The sequence below is a fragment of the Halictus rubicundus genome, chromosome 12, assembly GCF_050948215.1.
Source record: "Halictus rubicundus isolate RS-2024b chromosome 12, iyHalRubi1_principal, whole genome shotgun sequence".
NCBI lineage: Eukaryota > Metazoa > Arthropoda > Insecta > Hymenoptera > Halictidae > Halictus > Halictus rubicundus.
Window position 1 is genome coordinate 1,033,590 of NC_135160.1, and position 20,934 is coordinate 1,054,523.

The 20,934-nt window shown below is 40.8% G+C and overlaps 1 protein-coding gene across 1 annotated transcript in view; it reads left to right on the top strand.

Annotated features, from left to right (window-relative positions):
* The window catches only part of LOC143360069 (uncharacterized), a 213,647-nt gene that overhangs the window by 103,307 nt on the left and 89,406 nt on the right, over positions 1–20,934 (top strand). The window contains exon 5 of the mRNA XM_076798632.1: positions 4,191–4,377. Coding sequence (XP_076654747.1) covers positions 4,191–4,377 — 187 coding nt within the window. The remainder of the gene's footprint in view (positions 1–4,190; positions 4,378–20,934) is intronic.

Below are 20,934 nucleotides of genomic sequence, written 5' to 3' on the forward strand. Positions count from 1 at the left end.
CTACACATTTTTATTTATTGACGACAAGATTACAAAAATTAAACATACTAATAATTTTTTGTAATGGATGAAAATATAAATAAATTAGTAAATTCCATTTTTCCGTACTTTTTACAACTTCCATTGTCGATATTTTCAGCGTACCAATTTATACTCATTCCTTTTTGTTAACGACGGTAGGATATATTGCCATTTACGGTACGATTATTTTCTAATATATGTGACTAGTGGGACACCCGGTGTGTTAAGGCATTGGCCAGTCAAGTTTGCAAAACTATTCAAATCGTTGGTCCACCCCCACATCAATCACCGAAGCAAACAACCACCGCAATGGGCATGTGTTTTTGTGTATATGTGTGCGAGCGTGTGTGCGAGTGTCGCGAATGTTCGCCTGACCAGTTACAAAATGCGTCCGTTTCGTCGATTGTGCGGGCAGAAATTCGTTCGGAACGGTAATTGGCAAATAATTGGGAGCCATGTGGCCAATCGAGCGCGCGAAACAAATCGAAATTAATAATTTCCCGTTCTGCCTCTATTTCCCTTTGTTCCCTTGGATTGTTCGCCTTGTCTCTCTTCGCGCACTTGCAACCCGTTAATTTACTATTGTAGTAGATTGCACTGATCTATTGTTACGGGTTTTTATTCGCTACCAGTGTCCACCTGGCTGGAATATGCTATGAGCTTTTCCGTGCCCTCGTACGTTCCTGTTTTGCGGTAAGCGAAACGAGCATTTCAGCGCAGAAACATTAGGCTTGAAAACAAAAGAAATTCGTTGGCTATAGTACCTTCGACGTAAAATTAGTCACTTTCGAGTTTTCATCTATATTAAAAATATCCTAAAAAGACACAAATTTTATAGATCGTTGTGAATACTTGTCATCGTAAATACAGTGTATGTCAGTCCCGCCGTTCTTTTTACTGACACTCATACGAAATCGGAGGTTCCCGCCGAGCGTCCCATTTGAAATACACAGGGCACGCTGGAAACCTAACAGTCATACCGTTTGAAAGTACTCATAAGAAACCTATGACATACAAACGCGACTGACGTTCAAACGAAAGAAATATCCGTCTCCGATATAATGTTGATAAATGAAAAATTTAACTCCTTTATTATTAAGAATTTTTTTATGAGACTTTCACGAATATATTTGTGGCATTATTCTGATTAAAATGATATCATACGCGATATAATTCGGATCACATTTACACTAATTTTCCGTTAATGTAATTGTTGTGGGAAGACTTCCATCGTTCATTACACACGTAAATATAATCGGAATTATATTATATTTGGTATCATTTTAATCAGAAAAATGCCACGAATATGTTGGTAAAAGTTTCATAAAAAAATAACGAAAAATAAAGAAGTTTTGTAATTGGATTAGTAGCGGTCTTCTGGTCTCACACCGATATAGCCGACAATGTTGTGGCCGCGACAGCTCTCGAGGTTCGGCACTCACCGCGGTGCTGTGAGGTTTTCAACTGACTTGGAAACGCAAGGTTGACACTGGCATACAACGAGATTTCACTGTACAGTGTTTACTCTATACGTGTCCCAAATGCCTAGCCGATAAAAGTCCCAGTACTATCCTAACTAGAAATATAAGTTATCGAAGAAGGAAAGAAAATACTTTTTTTCCATTTCTTGCAATGGACAATTCTTGATCAGTCTTAGCGGCATACCCCTAAATTAATTTACATGAGGGGATGCGCGTAGACCATTTCGAGATCACCTGGCAGTGACGATTCGCTCGAACGCCGAGGAAGAAAGTAACAAGATCGGTAGAAATCGTGTCCCAGAATGGGTTTCTCCGTTCCCTCGGATTTCACGAGGCCCGGTGGCAATGATGCACACACCGCATTCAATGAGCTCTAATTAGTGACGTCAGCGTGTCGTCAGGTCAATCTACGGTATTTTAAGACAAACCGGCAGACACCGGCCAGTCGTTGTCCAGCTTCTTCGGCGACTGGTGTTCCACGAATAAACGGCTCCTCCATTTTTCCCGCGCGCGCGCGCGCGGCTCCTTTCGATCGGGATCAAGCCGATCCGTAGAACCGGTCTCTCTCGCCGTTCGATCGCGTCGAATGACTCTAATACGATTAATTACATGGCCCGTTAATCTGCTCCGCCGGGATGGACGTGGTCCGCGGTTATGTGAGTGTCGTCGCCGAGATTCTTTCCGATAAAACCGCTCCGCGCCACAGAATCCTCGGAATCTCGCAAGGAAATTGGTTTCTCCGAGACATTCGCAAAGGACTCTGGTCTTTGCTTCCGACGCTTTCGAGGTTTCGGGGGCAACGACTGACAGACGGTGTCGTTGGCAGAGGCAACTTAGAATTCCGTCGCTATCGTTGCATCGATTCTGCGTCTAATTGTAGTTTTTCCTCGAATTAAACGTGACTGTTCGATTCTAAACCCGTGCCGACTGAACCAGTGTTTAACCCTCCGTTTGCTATGCCGGAGTCATACGCGACCCGTAGCGGTTGGGATAAGCATGAGCGCGACCGTCAATATGTGCAATTTTATTTCGATATAAGACGACGCTTTTTCTCCGTTCGAAATACGACGACAACCGGTCCCGAGCCATCGCCTTGTATCGAAAGAAAACGATAATAAATACGATAAATAATTTAAGCAACAGTAGAACATTTCATTTCACGTTAAGAGATTTCTATCATTTATTATTTTGTTTTGAACGGTGAATTTAATATTGAAGATTATTTTAAATGAAAATGTTACAAATTGTCTGTGTCAAACAGTTGTGTCCATATTAATTTGGTTTTGCAGTATGACTAATGGGAAAACGGTTGATTGTTTGATATAACCGCAAATCATAGCTTGAAATATTCTGTTTCATTTGATGTTACAAATGAAATGTAGCCAGGAGCACATTCGGTGCAACGCTTGTTACACTCTAACGTGGACGAGAATAAATTGCCACTGTCAACAAAAATCACTGCCTGCTAGTGTACACACGTGTAGTTTGTATGAGCCTTTCCGCTGGCAGATTTACAATCTGAGTAACAGAGTTCATTAACGTGGAGTGTATACGATTGTTCTGGTTGTTGATATGTGTGCATGGTGGTAAATCGCTAAAAGTCACGTTTATTCCCCACTTCCCCCTATTAGGTTATGATTGTCGAATGTGGTGTCAATGTTATATCGTAAATTAACTTTTCTCCCATGTCGTTACTTTTACTGAAATGTCTCGTTATTTTTAACACTAGAACGACCGAGCAATAAATGCGACTGACGTATATTGCTTTGTAACAGTGACAAGACTGTGCCCAATCAGACTTCGTACAACTTTTATTGTAATATGTGCTTCAATGAAGAGGTTCATTAAAAAATTTGCGATGAAAACATTTTTACAATTTCAGTAATTGTAAAAGAAAAAATTAGGAAGCAGTCATTTTGACTGCTCCGGTCGTTCTAGTGTTAAACGTGTAATCTATTTGTTTTATTTGGAATTGGAAACGTGTGCTAATACTTCAATTTAAATTACTTAAATTCAGCAAATTATTCAAGTTCAATAAAATGACAAACTAGAAAGATAATTCGTGATGTAAATATAATATCTCTTTACAAGACCATTCCCATTTTATGTGGAGCTAACGTCAAATATACTCATTTGTATGTGCCAGCACCCTTAACCCTCATCAGTCCCTGTGTCAACGTTGACACATTTTCCACGGATTCTGAACAAATACGATCTTGTACACTCCGTCTCATTTGTCGGGAACGAATAATCTCATTTTAACACATTCCCGCAAATGGCGGTTATAGTTGTTAAATAATCCTTAACCATAGACTCCCAAAAATTAGGAAACAATCGCCAGTAGATAATGTGTGAGAAGGGCCGCATGAATGTTAAAAGGGTTAATCAAATTTTTGAAAAATAATTTAGCCCTCTGTGAGCAGACATAGTTTTTGCACCTCCAGGGGTCAACCTGGGTCAACCCGAAAAAAAATCTAAAAAAATTCTGAAATACGTATTGAAGTTCCTATTTTAATATACCGTCGTTGGAACGTCATATCAAAGTAATGGAAAAGAAAATAATTATTAGAAAGAAGGAGCTTCAAGAGTGAAATTTCTTCACAGTTGCTCACGGAGGGTTAAAATATCTGCACGGATGTATCCTGAAATTTCAGCATTAAAAATATGATTTTCGCTGTTGATTGACAGTTGGGGGATGCGATGTTCGTTGAACTACCACGTGTTCGATTGGACGGCGGCGCACGTGCTTTCCGGCAGCATTGGGGCTACGAGTCGCGACCCTTGGCACCTCCGCCGCCATTGATCGAAGAAGACGAAGCTGCTGTTGAACCAGAAACTGTCAGCCTTCGGGAAGCCAACACCGCGTCTCCAATAGGTGAGTCTCCCTGCGACACACAGAAAATTAATCTGTCTAATCTTGTTTGAAGAACGACAGCCGTGCTAAACGGTTTTACGCGAGGAAATATATTTATAAGACGCGTCGCTGGGGTTACCAACGTGAGCAACAGAAACAGGTTGCTCGTCCTGGCACCGAGGACCAGTAGCGAGGATTAGAGGGTACTCCGAAAACCGTCGGACGTTGCATAATTTAATAACAATTTCAGAAGATCGAAGAAAATAATGGAGTTTAAACCGTTCCTTGAAACTGTCAGACCAAAGCCCCGTTTCTTTTAAACGAAGACGAGAGATTAATTAAAAAGTCGTAGGACGTTGCATTAGTTAACGTTGGCTTAGTTACCTAATACTAACATCCTCAAAAAGTTCAAATAGTTTCGACTGATTTGAAAAAAGTTATTCCGTTTTAATGCGTGTACAGAGCCCTTGTTAACTGACTCGATGTGTATCTCTCTAATGGCAATATTGATCTGTCAGAAGGCCTTTGTGTCCCAGTACACATGCGGGTCATTATTTTTTAAAAGAACTCTGTTCCTCCGATCAAGATTCGCCGATCGTAATGGTTTGGCTGGTAACGATCACGGACCCAGAAATAATCAGGATCCACGATGCATAACAAGAACACGGAAGCGGCCGTTTTGTCGGTGCGAGGCAAATCGCGCGCAACTCCGCTTCTCCTCGGTGCTTTATCACGCGGCTAATGTCCGGAGAATCGGACCACCCGGTATTAATTGCGCTTTGTTTGAATTGTCGTTGAAACTGCCGCGACTGCCACCGACAAATACCGGCGGCCGGGTTCGTAACGAGCAGACATTGTTTGAGAGGTGCAATTCCCGGAGGGCACAGTCCCTCGTTTAAAGAGCGCCACCAACGACAAAGAAACCTTTCCACTCGCGCGACCCCACCGTTCAATTCTTAATAAGCGGTGATTAGCGCAATACGTCGCGGGAATCGGGTAAATTTAGGAGTCATGTTTAACGGTGCTGTGCAAACCTCCGCGGCGACTGCAAATCGTTCTTTCGAATCAACAGCTCCCCGATCAATACCGTATGAATCTTTAACGAGTCGAAGAAACCTCGTGCAAATTCAAATTTCCGGAGGGATCATTGTCTCCTGCATTTCTTCAGACTTTACCATTGCACGATAAGTTTATCGGTGATAAATAACACGAGGTTTGTGTCGAAACTCTCTGACCTTATTTCCTGTAACATATAGGTTAAGTCAAACTATATTTCATGCTTTCGTCGGTTGATATAAACATAAAATTAGTTTATACAAAATAGTGGAACTTTTTGACGCTTTATCGGCAACTGATAAGCGTACAGTTGAGACTTTCTATGTTACCGACGACAGTACATTCTGCACTGCAGGCAATGCAGTTTGAAGAGAACTTCTATACCGACAATGGGGCTACGGTTTCGTTGAATCAATCGTAGATGTCGCCATGGACCTAATTCTTGACTAAATTTAAAAATAATTTATAAGAAAATTCGTATAATAAACTGCAAAAGATATTGTACATCCACTGTATACAAAATGAAAATTCCTAATATAAATTACAGGAAAAGATATTATGTACTATATTGATGTATAGTGTATCCATAACAACTCAGCTTCTCTTATAGTCAATTAACATAATAATTATCCAGAATACATAGTATCGTTCCCTGCACTTATAATTTTATTCTCGCCGTGAAATATTGTTTTAACCATTTGCGTTTATTATAAAAATACACGAATGCAACGTTGAAACAGAAAAATACAAAACCCAGAAGCTTTTATCTAGCTTTTAGAGAAATCGATTTATTTTGTCAGATTTTTACGGGAAACGGACATTAAAATAAGAAAACCGCATAAAAGTGTGCAGTTCGATACGGCATTTTGGATACCAAATCCTCGGCGAATCGAATTCGCGTGCAATCTAAAATCTAAACTACCAAGGACAGTAATGCTTCAACGACACCGGAAATTTCGAGCTGTAACAGTTTCTCGCCGTCGTAAGAGAACTCCGTTCTCGCGAAAGTTTCTCACCTCCCAACAAATTCCAGATCCCACATTGACTCGCGAGCTGGGCGAATTTCGCGTGAATTCGCTCGCAACGCATGGCCGATTCCTCCGCGGCACGGTGTCGTGAGAAAGAGGAAGGAGGTATTGAATCGACGCGATCTTGTATCAGGAGCCATCGGGGCTCCTGTTTACGAAGGTCGATTTGTCGCCTTGAGAAATGATAGCGACTCGGTTCGCGCTGCGAATTTCTCATGTCTCTGCGTTCGCGGCGGAATATTGCTCGATTTCTGACTTATTTTCGTCGGGTCTCAGACGTCCCGTCTCTTCCTTCGTTTTGGCGTGTTATTTCCGGTGCGTTATTGCCTGCTTTACGACACTTTTCCGTTTCGACTGACGCGCGCTAATGTTCTGCAGCAATGTTCATAACGCCTCGGTGAGCCCTTGTCCTTTGCGAATGATCGATGCGTGTAAAGGCTTATAAATTTCTAGATTTGACTTGTCACGCGATAATTATTTGAATTTTTATTGAAACTAGTAGACCCAGGAAAATTATTTTCCAGTTTCGGGGAAGTTCAATTACTCAAATTAGCCTTTGCGAGTTCCTGGGAGAATTTCTCTCTCTTTTTGTTTAGTATTTTGTTTGCAAAAATGCATTTATATTAAAATAAATATAAGTAAATGCATTTATATTAAAATATATATAATATAAGTAAATCGTTAAATTTTTTCAAACAAATTATTTATATATTTAATACTGCGATGAATGGAATACTGACGGAAAGTATCAGTGTGTAGAAGTCAAAAAATCAGTGTGTAGAAGAAAACTTCTCGATAACCGCGAGACAATGATTCAATGACGAATCGTGCCCTACAAGGTGAATTCGTACGGCATTGAATTCTCACGGAACAGGGCGAAATGGTTATAAGGGTGGAATTTGCTACATTCGCAGATTTTATTTTTCGTCTCGAGACGCGCAACCGCGCATGATTATAATTATTATTGAAATTGCACGCGGCCGGTAATAACACGCGTGTAACGGACGTGTTTCCGAATGGCGGCAATCACGCGACGCAACGGGGATTATTAATTTAAACGTAATACTACGTCGAGATTGCAGGCCAGATAAACGCATGTTCGTGGCCCGTACGGTGTGCTTCTTCGGTGATCGATGGTAGAACGTAGAAAGTTAATGACAGTCATTCCGATTAGAAAAACAGGCTTGATGTCACCGGCTCGTTGTATGTGAAATTGGTAACGACTGTTTGTTTAACGACAAAAGTTGTTTTACCACTTGCACCTTGGCTCGTGCGAATCTGCATGATCATCGAAAGTGAGAACGCTGTTTTCCCTTTTCTGCTTCTTACGACCATGACGAACAAGTATCAAGAAATAGAATGATGTTTCATAATTTTAAAGAAATTCTACGTACTATTGAGAATAAATACATAGTTTTCTTCATTTTATCAACTGAAAGTACTGACATTTATTTGCACGTGTTTTAGAATTATTGTTTAATGGGAAACAATTTTTCCAAGCGATTTTACTGTGCCATAAGTGTGAAGAATTGACGGGTTTTAATTTTAGCTCGTATGCTCTTTTCGCATGCGATTGAACCGTGGATTATGGGTTCGCTCGGGGCAGTTGAGAATCACTTGAAAGACTTTTCTGACGCGATTCATCGTTGGAGTATTGTCTGAAGCACCGGACATGCCCTCACCGGAAGAGCCATCCTAGCATGTACGGTTAGGCTCCCTCCTGTCACCAGGCCAGTCCGAGGCGCGTCCGCGATGCACGCGTGAATGCGCGCGGCTTTTCCACCCACGTGAATGCATGATCAGGCACCGCGGACGAATCTTCGCGATTACGCCACCAAACTTTCGAATAACCCGACGCTAGATTATCCGTTGCGCCATACTATCCAGGAGAATTTCTATTCCCTTCGAATCGAATTACGGGTATCGTGAAAAATCAAAATTATCGTTATGCAAAATCACGTTCGGGCCTCGAACGGTTTCTAAACGGAGCTTTAATAGCGATTTTATGGCTGCGGCTGATTCGAGCGTTTAACAATTGCATAACAGACGGATCTGAGTCATCAGTTGCGAACAAGAAAACTGATTTCATGTATTATTACCGGACTACCGATTTTATGCATGTACGACAATAATGAAATACCAAATTTTCTCTGTCACTTTATAACCATTAACTTTTACAAAAAATTAATCTCGAAATCGATTATCGGCATCAACATTCAACAAATCAACGGGACATTAAACGACCGTTTGGAAAAATTGCCTAATGCGACCGGTTTCGCGTGACACGCGAAAAAAAACTGTTCTCAATTACCTGGTTCCCAAGCAACTTAATCCTTAAATCAAGACATTCCACCCCTGAGCGTTCAATATTCCCTGCATGATCTGCAACGAATGTTCGAATAAAGTACCGCGCCGAAAAATACGACCATAGACCATTTTTGAAAGGCGTGTTCGCGATAAATCGTTCGACCGTTAAAATATTATCTAAACGTAACTTCACGGCTCGGGTGACCGGGGCGACCGTTTTACGGTTCGAGCGAGATCACGCAACCCCTAATTTCAGGCGATCATAAGCCAATTAATTGGAAACGCTCCGGGTCGTCGACATAATTTTTCGTAGAAAACTCTCCGTGGCTCGCGTGCACCAAGAGCGTGCGCGCGCGCGCGCGGGGGGTGGGGAAACCGTTAAATGGAAAGAAGCGTGATTAAGCGTTTCTTTGTGAGCTAATCGCGCGATTCGCATGCTCTCGGCGTGTACTCGAACGTGACGCATTCGAGAGGCGAGCGCGACTCGCGCGACCGAGAACGCTCCTCTGAATCTGTAATGATCGGAACCGGCTGCCGAGAACACAGGGAAATAGGATGTAGCCGCGAGTGAATTTTCTGGATGACTTACGGGCGCCGGGGTACGTGGAAAAAGGATCTGAAAAAACCAGAAATTTATTGGGATTCCCGAATGATCGATGCTGAACGACTTTGCGCGTCGAGAATGTCGTTTGCCTCAGTTAGACGCTCGAGGGCCGACGCTTTTTCTGCGCTTCGAGTAGCTGACGCGTTTTAAAATAGTTGACCGATACACTTCTGCCTCGAGAAACGGCACCAATGTTTGTTTTGAGAATAGGACATTTCTTAGGGCACCGCTTAGTGTCAGAACGATGTGTCATGTTCTATCCTTTTCCAACGAAAGATGTCGCTGCTTGGCTGCCCAGTGGGTCTAGATCAAGACTTGTTCCCCCACTCTGGCTTCCCCCATGCCTTCCGCATGGGGCCCGGTCACGTGACGCGTTTCGTCTCTCTCGTGCATGTGTCACAATGTCGCGTGACTAATCCGGTACAATTCCCCTGATCTCGCGTTACCAGACTGGTGTGTATTCCTTCGAAATGCTTCCCCCTCTACCGCTAATTGCTGCTCGATTCTCCTCGTAGCGGGAATAATGTGAGGTCAAGTATCCCTTCGTGCCACTGATAGTTACAGTGACTCACGAAACTATTTGAACACTTACCATGAAATACTTTATTTATTCTAACAAGTATGTTATACAATACTTACACAAGTATTATTAACATTGTAAATAGGTATGACTCTCTAGATTATACAGGTCAAGTTTCAAGTGAATCGAAATACAGTCAGTCCCATAAGTATTCGCACGCTCTTAAAAACCCCATAACTTTGTCGATATTGGACTATACTACTTGAATTTTTTTTTTTGAGAAGTTAGAACAATTGGATCACTACATAACGTGAGAGGAATGTTTGATTAAAATTGCAATTGGTCGAAATTACAGAGAAAGTACTAAAAGTTGTATTTTGCAACTTTTTTTTGTTATATTAAAAATTTAAAAGGTACGTTTTGTACATCTGTATCAATTATACATATTCTGAATATTTCATCTAAATTGGTCAACATTGCACTGAGCTACAAACATTTAACGATGAAAACTTAAGGGCGAAAGTCGCATAATTTTGGCCTTCTCAGGGAATTTCGCCCTTATGTGATCATTTTGGAACATCTGCAACTCATTGCAACGTTGACTGATTTTGATGAAATTCTCAGAACATGTATAATTCATACAGATCTACAAATCGTACTTTCTAAATTTTCAATGCAAGTCCACATAAAAAAGTTGCAAAATACAACTTTTAGTATTTTCTCCGCACTTTCGACAAATTGCAATTTTTGTAAAAAATTTCTTTCCCTTTATATACCGATCCAATTGTTCTAACTTCTCAAAAAAAATTCAAGTAGTATAGTCCAATATTGACAAAGTTCGATTTTTAAGAGCGTACGAATACTAATGGACTGACTGTATGTATACAATAGTTATGAATTATTTTTCACAAACATAAACTTTGCTGATGCCACAAAAGTATTTGAATACACAGAAATGAGCTCTAAGAATGAACAAAAACAAAGTTTTTCAGGTACTGAATGTAAACATTCACTGTTGGTATTTGTTCTACGTGCGTCAGTCATAGTCTAGCATTCATGGTGAAATATTTTATTGTACATGTGTCCCAAAACATCTGAAATTCCTGAAGATGAGAGAAAAATAATTGTAAATTGGCGTAACGAAGGAAAGACGTATGGTGAAATAAGTAAATTATTCAATATAAATAGATCTACAATAACTGTAAAAAACCAGTACCGTTCAGGCCGTCCAAAAAAAACTAATGGAAAGAGAAGAAAGAGCTTTGATCGGTGAAATAAAAAAGAAATCCAAAGATTTCTGCTACACAACTTGCAACGATAGTTAGAGATTACTTCAAGAAAGATGTAAATCCAGAATTATGTAGAAGAGTGAAAATGATTATCATGCCAGGGTTCCTAGAAAGAAGCCGTACATTAGTGATATTCATAAGAAAAAGAGATAAAAATTCGCCAAGGAATTTATTAGTAAAAATAATTCATTCTGGAATAAAGTAATCTTTTCAGATGAATCGAAATTTAACGTTTTTAAATACTGAAATGGAAGTGAAAAACTTGCGTGCTACGGTAAAACACGGGGGTGGTTTAATGATGATCTGGGGGTGCATGTCAGCAGGCGGTACCGGGAATTGGGTCTTCATAGAAGGAATAATGGATAAATACAAATATCTGAACATTTTACAAGAAAATTTAAAAGAATGTGCAAGAAAATTGGGTATGTACGAACACTTTTACTTTCAGCAGGATAATGATCCTAAACACACCGCAGGAATCGTTAAGGAATAGATCACATACAATACTCCCCACATGTTGGTCATACCACCACAAAGCCCCGATATTAACCTGATTGAACATCTACGGGAAATAATAGGAAAAGGATTAAAAAATTTAATATATCACCCAAGACAAGTTTAAAAGAAAAAATACTCGAAGTGTGGAATTCTATATCTCCGAGTGTTACAGAAAAGTTAGTAAACAGTATGCATACTCGCTTACAATATGTTATTCGTGCCAAAGGTAGACCTACTAAATATTAAAGCTTTAAAAGTTACCTGTTCAAATACTTTTGTGGCATCAACAAAGTTTATGTAAGAAATAATTCATAACTATTGTATACATATTTCGATTCACTTGAAACTTGACCTGTATAACCTAGACAGTCATACCAATTTATAATGTTAATAATATTTCTGTAAGTATGTCCCCACTTTACCTTCCCCTTCTACGGCGCTGTTCTAAAAGCCTCACCGCGGCAGTGGGGTAGTTCTGGGACAATTAAAGGCTAAGTATTTGAGACATTTATCGAGTAGAGACTGTATTAACATTTCACTCTTTCTATCGTAAACAATAAAGTTCGTCTTATTTATCTTCAGATGATTATATCGGTGATACACAGATCATTATCAGCTAGAAATTTGTTCAACGCGGAGCTACAGTCAAAAGCACTTTCTAGCTTGCTCTTGATACGCCAAAAGAATTAAGTCCTCCGCGACGTATTACTGTGCCTCGTTTACACTAGCGACCCTAATTTCCCTATTGTTTGCCAGGTGCAATTTTATGCTGGCAGCGAACCACGCTAATTGTAGAGCAGCCGCTGCTCTCCCGTAACGTGGAAAAGATCGTGCACCGTATTTACCCGTGTGAAGTGCCGTCGCTCGTTTGAATTAATGAGTTATACGTTAGAAGGACGGGAGTCTCAGAGTAAACCCCGTTTAACACTTACCGTTGCTCGAGTTGTAACACTTGCGCATAGAAATGTTCAAATCCACCTAACCCCAAAACCAGGTGACCCCTGAACCTCTAAAAATATTGAACTCGTTCATCTTTGTAATTTTTTTAAAAACAGAAATTTAAAATTAAAATTAAATGCGCATTAAGGGCCCGGTCTTCGTAGATTCGCGATAAGGTAGAGTGACTACATTACCGTCAAAAGATGGTTTTACGTGCCTCAAGTTTTCGTCCTTATATAAGAATATTTTGTCGTTAGGACAGTGGGGATACTTGTGGGACTTTTGTCGGTTAGATATTTGCGACATATATCGAGTAAAGACTGTATACATTTTCGATTTATCTAGAACCTAAGACTTCGATGTAGGATCTATCCTCCTGAGAAAAGTATGTTCAATATTTCCAAAAATCTTGGTCCACGACGGTTTAAGGGCCCGGTTTTCGTAGATTCGCGATAAGGTAGAGTGACTACATTACCGTCAAAAAATGGTTTTAGGTCAGAAATCATAATATCGATAATACAGAGCAAGAAATGTGACAAGTTTAGTCACAGACTTAAGACCCGTCGGATCAAGACCAAGACAGATCTTAAGTCTGTGTCTGAAGGCTGTGAATGGAAATTATTAATTAAAAAGTCACGTGACTACCCCGGGCCCTTAAGGTCAGCTGTGTTTATCGAACCTGATTCCCCGAGAATTTTCGTGGACGATTTATCCTTTTTCCGAGGAGGAACCTTGTTCCGAATAATTGGAAAGACTCGGTCAGTAATGGAACAATTATATAATTGAAAAAAAGGAGGCCAAGAAGCGAACAATTTTCAAGCAGAAAGTGATTAAAGTAGCTGCCCGGTAATTTCCTTCTACAGGATGTGTATACCGCATCGCTGCGGTATAATATGCGTCACTCATCCTTTTTTTTTTTTTTAGTCATGTGTTTTGTTAATTCTGCTACGGTATTTTTCTCCGTTGTCGAGAACGATTGTTATCCAACCGCGGAGTTTGTTCGAGGTTTAGATCAGATTTAATGTTATACTTTGCCCTTGTTATACTCGCAGCGAAGAACCGGAAAGGAAATGGAATATGGAGGAAAATATGAGTCCTAAAGATTAAAAAAAAATGCAGATCATAATTTATGGAGTCCAAGAATTCTGAACAGAGGGATCAGAAAACAATACCCTATGCATATTTTGTAAGAATAAAATATCGAATATTAAAACTGTGTAAAGTTTTGATTGTATCATAATGAAATGTAATATTTTCTTATTACTAATAATTCGAAACGTACATAAACAACCGTGATTGTACGTGTAAACCTTCCGTCTGTTACCGATCGTTTAATTCAGAAACACCCTAATCACCAATAAAGTATAATTTCATACTATTCAACGAAAAAGTCCAACCACCTGCAATCGAAACCTGTTTGTAACATGTCAGAACGCATTTACAACATTCCTCGTTCAATAACTGTAATAAAATTATGTAGCAAAACACGAGTAACGACTTCCTCCATTTTAAAACGCACTATGTAAACGCACGGCATGTGTACACGTAGCGTATTTTAGCGATCAGTGATTCAAGTTTTTACATACAGAAAAACTGTAGACAATTATGCGATCGTTAAACCTTATTCCTAACTGAACAATCTTTCTGCGTGTACAGTTATCCCGACTGAGCTTTAACAATTACAATTAGCTTGAAATCTGTTGTCTCACATTTGTAGGTCGAAATGAATGACTCTGTCGTTTGCGTATCCAATTTCCTTTGAATACTAGCGAGTCGCAGCAGTGTCCGAAAGATAATGATTCAAAGTCATATAGTTTCACGGACGGTTTAATCCGCTCATTTATTTGGGAAGAACAACTTCCTGCGAGGCGGGGCAGTTATCGTCACCGACAACCGCACATCCTATGGTCGTTCCAAGACGCAGAAACAACAGCGAAGACAGTCCGGCTCCGGCAGCTCGTTTAATCGCAACGCGAACACAAGGTCACGCGTGTTACTGCCAAGTCTCGGAAAAACCGCGATCCATTGATTCATGCGGAAGCACTATGGTTCGATCAACGCGGCAGGAATGTGAACTGGGAAATTTACGTCTCCTACAGTGCGGTCGGACGATAAAGTGCGGAAACGATAGTGTTTATTAATCGTTTATTGTTTATTGGGGATACGATTCGATGCCCACTGGATTATGTAGGAACAGTTTCGAAAATTAAAATCATCGAGTGAGACCTTCCGGAGGGAAATGCAAACTGGTTACTATAGTGTTGATCGCTGTGCCACGCGCATAACTCTTGAACCAGTGAATTCCTCGCCGTGACACTTCGATTTTCGACATTTTCTCGTCGAGATGTACAGGACTACATAGCAAAAAGTTAAAAATTTCTGGGTTGCCAAGGTGAAGTTTGCGACCCGCTGAGCGTGACGTTGGCAATTGGTCCGCGTTTTTCGTTAATAACTCCTTAGCAAAAAGAAGTTACTTCAAATGACCTTAGGAATCGCCCCAATCAAAGAAGTGCAACATTCTTGGGACACCCTGTGTAGTTATCGGTTCTGTTTTTAGGAAAATCGAAAGTCAATTATCGTTGATAAGTAATCTTTAAGCTGTCTTTAATTTCGAGAAACAACAGTCATAGTGAAATTTATAATAGAAATTATTTTGTCTTTCAGTGTTACAACTTTGATAGAACAGGATACAATGTAGACGATCATTTTGACAGTTCATTTCACCATAAAACAGTGTGCGACTTCGATTTTGTCTTTGTCCCGAGCGGATTTCTCTGAAGAGGCTCACGCGAGGAAGCCAGTGTCGTTAACGTGAAAGTGGTCTGAATATTTATGAGCGTAGTTTATACATAAATAGGATGTTGTATATAATTGGTCGTTGGGATAATTGGCAGCTTTAATCAAGGGAAAATGACACGAACAGTTCGATAGATTTCCCTCGCCGAGCCAAGGTGATACTTTTACCTGAGAGTGATCGCTATCGAGACCGCTTACGTCGATATTGTTTTTTTTCCTTTTTTAAGCGAACGTTAGCGTCATTACAGTTAAGAAAGTGATTTTGCATTCACCTGACGCATATATGAATTTATTAACTGTACACATTGTGCGATTAAGAGCGGAGGGTACTTTAATGTTTACACAAACTAAATGATTTCAGATGGTATCTCCGTGGAATTGATGCATCCATATCCCCAAATTAATACAAATGGTTTCTTTGCATTTTTTAAGGCAAGCGAGACAATCGGTGTTCTGCATTTACTTAAAGGAAGCATATTTAAAATATCACGGGCAATACAATATTTAAATTACTTTTCTTAAAAATTGACAGTTGATCACAATTACGAGTTCATTGACATTCTATCAAAATTATATTGCTACAGGAGAAGACTTTGAACAGATTTCTTTACAACATTTCCAATTCGCAATACTTTGTCTCTTCACTTTTACAGAAACACGAATTTATCAAGATTTTATTTATTCAGAACTTTGGTGTGACTAATACAGTGTCGCAAATTTTATTGTACCAGACTGTGTACATTCTCTAACCTTATAATTGCATAAACTGTACGGTTCAGTAGCTCGAGCGGAAACAGGTTTTTATTCACAATCGTGCCTGATTACTAAACTTCGTATCGTTCTTATACATTTCCCCTTCTTAAAAATCTTTTTGTAGACACCGGAGTAAGCAAAAAATTTATTTCGCCTTCGAAAACAGAGAAAGTACGAAAGTCATTAATAGACTGGGAAGGGATTAAGAATAGATTAAAACACAGAGAAGATTACGTCTATGTACACTGATATTTCCTCACAACTAAATATCAGGAGACTTAACTATTTTCATGCTCAGGAATTTACACAGATTGACTCCTGGGCCCTAGATTTATTACCACAAATCTCTTGCAGTAAATGTGCTGCAAATGTTACGAAAAATTTTAAACTAAATTTCAATCTCAAAGCAAAGAAGAATCCTCCACGTGCAGCTCGGGTAGAAGCTAGCAACCGATTTCCACGCGATCATCGGCGCCCTTTCTAGACCAGGTCCGCTAGAAAGCGTTTTCCCAGGCCATTCTTCGTGAAACAAAACGAGCCAGAATTTTCCAACGGCCGTAAAACAGTCGACAGGCAGAGTTTCCCTCGAATTTTCACGACCTCTCGCTCCCACCGCACCGATCTGCTTTCATTCTGCCTGGTATCGGCGCGCAAGTTCGAATCGCGGCCCGAGTCCATCCCGTTCGAAAGAGTCCTCGGCGCCGGATGCGATAAAAGTGCTCGGAGTCGGTGCCGAACAAACGATATAAGTGCGTTCACGCCGTGTGCGCCGACCGAACAAGCCGGACGATCTTGTCGCTTGCGAAATCAGGCTGGATAAAAGTCCGTAAGTGTGCTAGGTCATTGGTTTTTGCGGCTGCGAACGGGAGCCGCGCGAGTGTACTCGCGTGCAGCCAGTTAGTCGGACCGTGTAACTTCGTCCACGAACTTCCTCTCTCGCTCGGCTCGGCTCGGCTCGGTTCTGTTTGCCGGCAAGCAGAATACGACAACCCCCGGTGTCCAAGGCGAGCCGCGAACTAATTATGGAGCTCGAACGATCGCGTAATTGCGCCGGGCAACGCCGAGACACCCGGTGATCCGATTCCACCGCGCGCCGATCCTCCGCGATCGATCGATCGATCGATCTGTCTACTCTTTTGCTCCGATTTTCATTCGACATGTGGAACAGGATCGGGCACAGACCTTCCTACCGGCAGACGGTCTTGAATGTGCGTTTCGATTAGCCCTTTCACAGTCGGATTATACCACGAACGTCACGCAGTGTCTGGTTTCGTAGTGATGAACGTTTGGTGCGGCTTCATGTGAAAATTTAATGTATTTTATTTATTTATTTGTTATTGCTTTCAACCGAGTGTCGAGATCGATCTGCTTGATTTGGTAATTGATCTCGTTGGCGAATATCTGTGGATTTCTTAGCATTTCGTATTTAGAAGGAACGTGGCGATAGCGAGGTCTTCGGCGGCCATGCTGGCATGATTTTCGATTTGACTCCTTCTGTGAAAGGGTTAACGCATCGGCAACTCGTAAAAGTGTGTAGTACCTCGAACTTCCGTCCTGATCGGTCCCAAAATGCTCGATTAATACGCAAGTGAAAAAGTATACACACACACACACACACACACCAATGCATGCAAACATAATATTGTGTTTTATTCGACTAAGAAACAGATTTTCTTTTAAATGACAGTGATTAGAGAGATAAACTGCTCGCAATATTGACAACTCGTTTAGTCAGAGGACTATTAATAAGCTCGACATTGGTTTGGAAAATTCTCTGCAACTGATAATGATGCGCCGAGTGCTATCATCGAGGCAGATCCTCGGGAAACGTCTCGAGAGATTGCGAAAGAACTAAAAGTTGGTCGTTAGCTTTAAAATTCAAGAAGAAAATCCGCGATTATTCTCGCACCAATCCAATTTAGGCTACGAACTATTAATCGCCGCCGTAAGACGGGGGAGGACGTAATTCGGGGTACTACCGTGCTCGGTTGGCGCGACCGGAATCGCGCTCGTGCTGCGATCCTCGGAACGACGGCTCCCTAATTGTTATTCGATAATGACGCGTCGATAACGAATGGTTTATCGGGAGGAAGAGTCGATTAACCCACTTTCTCGGGACCATCAGCGGGCGACAACGCGCGATTCAGCCGCGGGTCGGAAGCGTGTATCGGTAGCCGCCGCGCCGGATTCGCGCGACTCGGACGACAGTGTTGGTTCACGGACGGGCGAAAAGGCGAGCCGCGAATTTGGCGGCCAGTGCTTCGCCATGAGTCGCAAAAAAGTGTGGAACTCGATTATACGACGCAAAAGGAAGAATCACATGGACATCAGCGGAAAGGAGGAGAGCGACTCCGGCAGCGTTTGTAAGTCGATCGTCGCGAGCTTCTGCTTCCCATTTGCTTCTCTCTGAGCCGATTTTCGACTGCTAGACAGTCTTTACTCGATATATGTCCGAAATGCCTAGGCGATAAAAGTCCCAGAACTATCCCCACTACCCGCGGGCTATACCCCGTGAGGGGCCAAGGAGCTTCAAAGAATAGTATCTTCTATCCGATATATATCCCTGGGTAGGCCCGTGTTGTGGACATATATCGAGTAAGCACTGTATATGGGATCTAGGTGCATACACGTGTAGTTACGTTGTTAAAGTTGACCTTTCGTAACTGGATTAACACGCTCGCGACCAGCGTCACATGCGACGATCATGTATATCACATGAAAATCAAATTAATTTTGTGCACATCGTTATTTATAATTCTAACGCTATATGTAATTCTAAACCCATAATATTCGGAGAATTTGTAACTTTTCTGTGAGAATATCTTGTTTGCATATTTTGCAAGAGGCTTTTCATAAAATATTGTAACTGCGAAGACTATTGCTGAAATAAACGCCGCTCGCGAGCATGCTCACCCTTCGAAATACACGTGCGGTACATCTTATTTAATTTGCTTTCCTTCGAGCCGATTTTGTGATCCAGGTGCATGCGCGATGCTAAAGTAAAATTAGTGTCTACGTTGGCTGTCAACGTTAACTCAACGTTAACTTATCTCATTGTCAATTGCTTTTCTTTGAACCGATTTTCACACTGCCCCAGGAGCTAGGTGCACACGCGATGCTAACATAACATTATACTGTTAAGGTTGACTTGTGATAACCGGGTAACCCTAGAGAAATAGCATACGCATTATGCAACTTGTCTCTGCGTGCAACTTGTCTCTGCGTGCAACTATTTATTTAGCAGAGATATTACGTTCGGTGTATCTTAAGTAAAGAAAAGGGTACCTCTTTATTTTTTATATGTTCATATCTTTCGTGAAACTGACTTTTTAATGCCAGTTCTAAGACTCAAGCGATACCAAGTAATTTTTGTGAAATGTTCTAAAATGGACAATGTACTTTTGAATTTTTTAGTCTTTTAGTCTCGCTAGGGATCAGAGTTAAATTTTGGAGAAGACAAACTTGTGAAGCGAGTAGATATAAAGAAAGAACTTTTTTTAAAAAGAAACTTCTTTTAATGAAAAAAATTTAATAGCTATTGGTACCCTCACTGTAATTGTGTCTCTTACCTTATTGCCGTAAAAAATTACTAAAAAAGCTTTTAAAGTAATCGTTCCCAGTGGTGTGCACTGAAATGAATCATATTTCCGCGATACAGTTTTGTTGACACGTCACTTTCGCAAGAGTCGAAGTGATATCAGAAACATATTTACATTTGTAAATGCTGGATTTCTAGATAATCGGTCAGACCATAAACATGAGCGGGTATCAAAGTACATATTAAGAATAGATCGTGTGAATAATTGAAAAAGTCGAAATAGTTCGTCAGAAAAATAAATAGAATACGAATTGAATATGAACGCACAATTTCTAAATTATTAACAGTTACATTAAATCGTAAATTTTCCTTCTGTTTTTACTCCTCCATATCTCACCTTTTGTTATGCATAAAATGTACAGTATACTTAGTAGTTTTTCAAGTTTTCTAACAATAGAAACTGGTATAATAGTAGCGAAAGAGTATTCGCCAAAATCGCATACGTTTAATTCGACTGTACTTTCCGCAAGCAGCTCGGAAACGTTTCGAAACTCTGGAACAACTCGATCCTACAATACTACGGATATTTGCGCAATTTTCGACTTTCTAAACCGCCTTAAAAATAATTAAGAGCAGTAAAATGTTCATGTCACCGACCACGTAATAAATTGAATTAAAAATGAAATGAAAACTTGCTTCAGCTTCGCCGGAATCACGCATGCGTTATATTCGCAGTCTACTTATTACCATTTCTATCCAGTTTCTACTGCATTCGTCATTTCATTTATCTGGTAAAATTCTGTGCCCGTTTTATATAACTTTCCTCTGTCGATTTGCTTTGAAATTCCCGCTTGGTCACACGTTCCTGTGCCGCACGACCGCTAACTTCGATGGGCTTCTTAATAACCGCACCGGCGGACTGCAAAATGCGTAAATTACGCCAGCACTCGGTATTTTTGCGGAAATGGAAACCGCAGCCTGTTTGTCTCGCGTCATTAAATCTGCCGTATTCCGATGTCCGCGCACACACTGTTTCGCTGCGTGATTGGACAACGCACGGGACAGCATTGTGACGGAAAGATGCAGCTCCAACGAAATTCCTTCGATGTATAAGCGTGTTCGCGTCAGCAGAATTCAGATTACTTGTGCTCCTGTCGGCATCTGAATGCTCAGAAAAATGTCTGATTATGTTAGCGGAACTCTTTCGATACCTTGTATCGACGCATGCAGGCCTTTTTATTATTTACTGT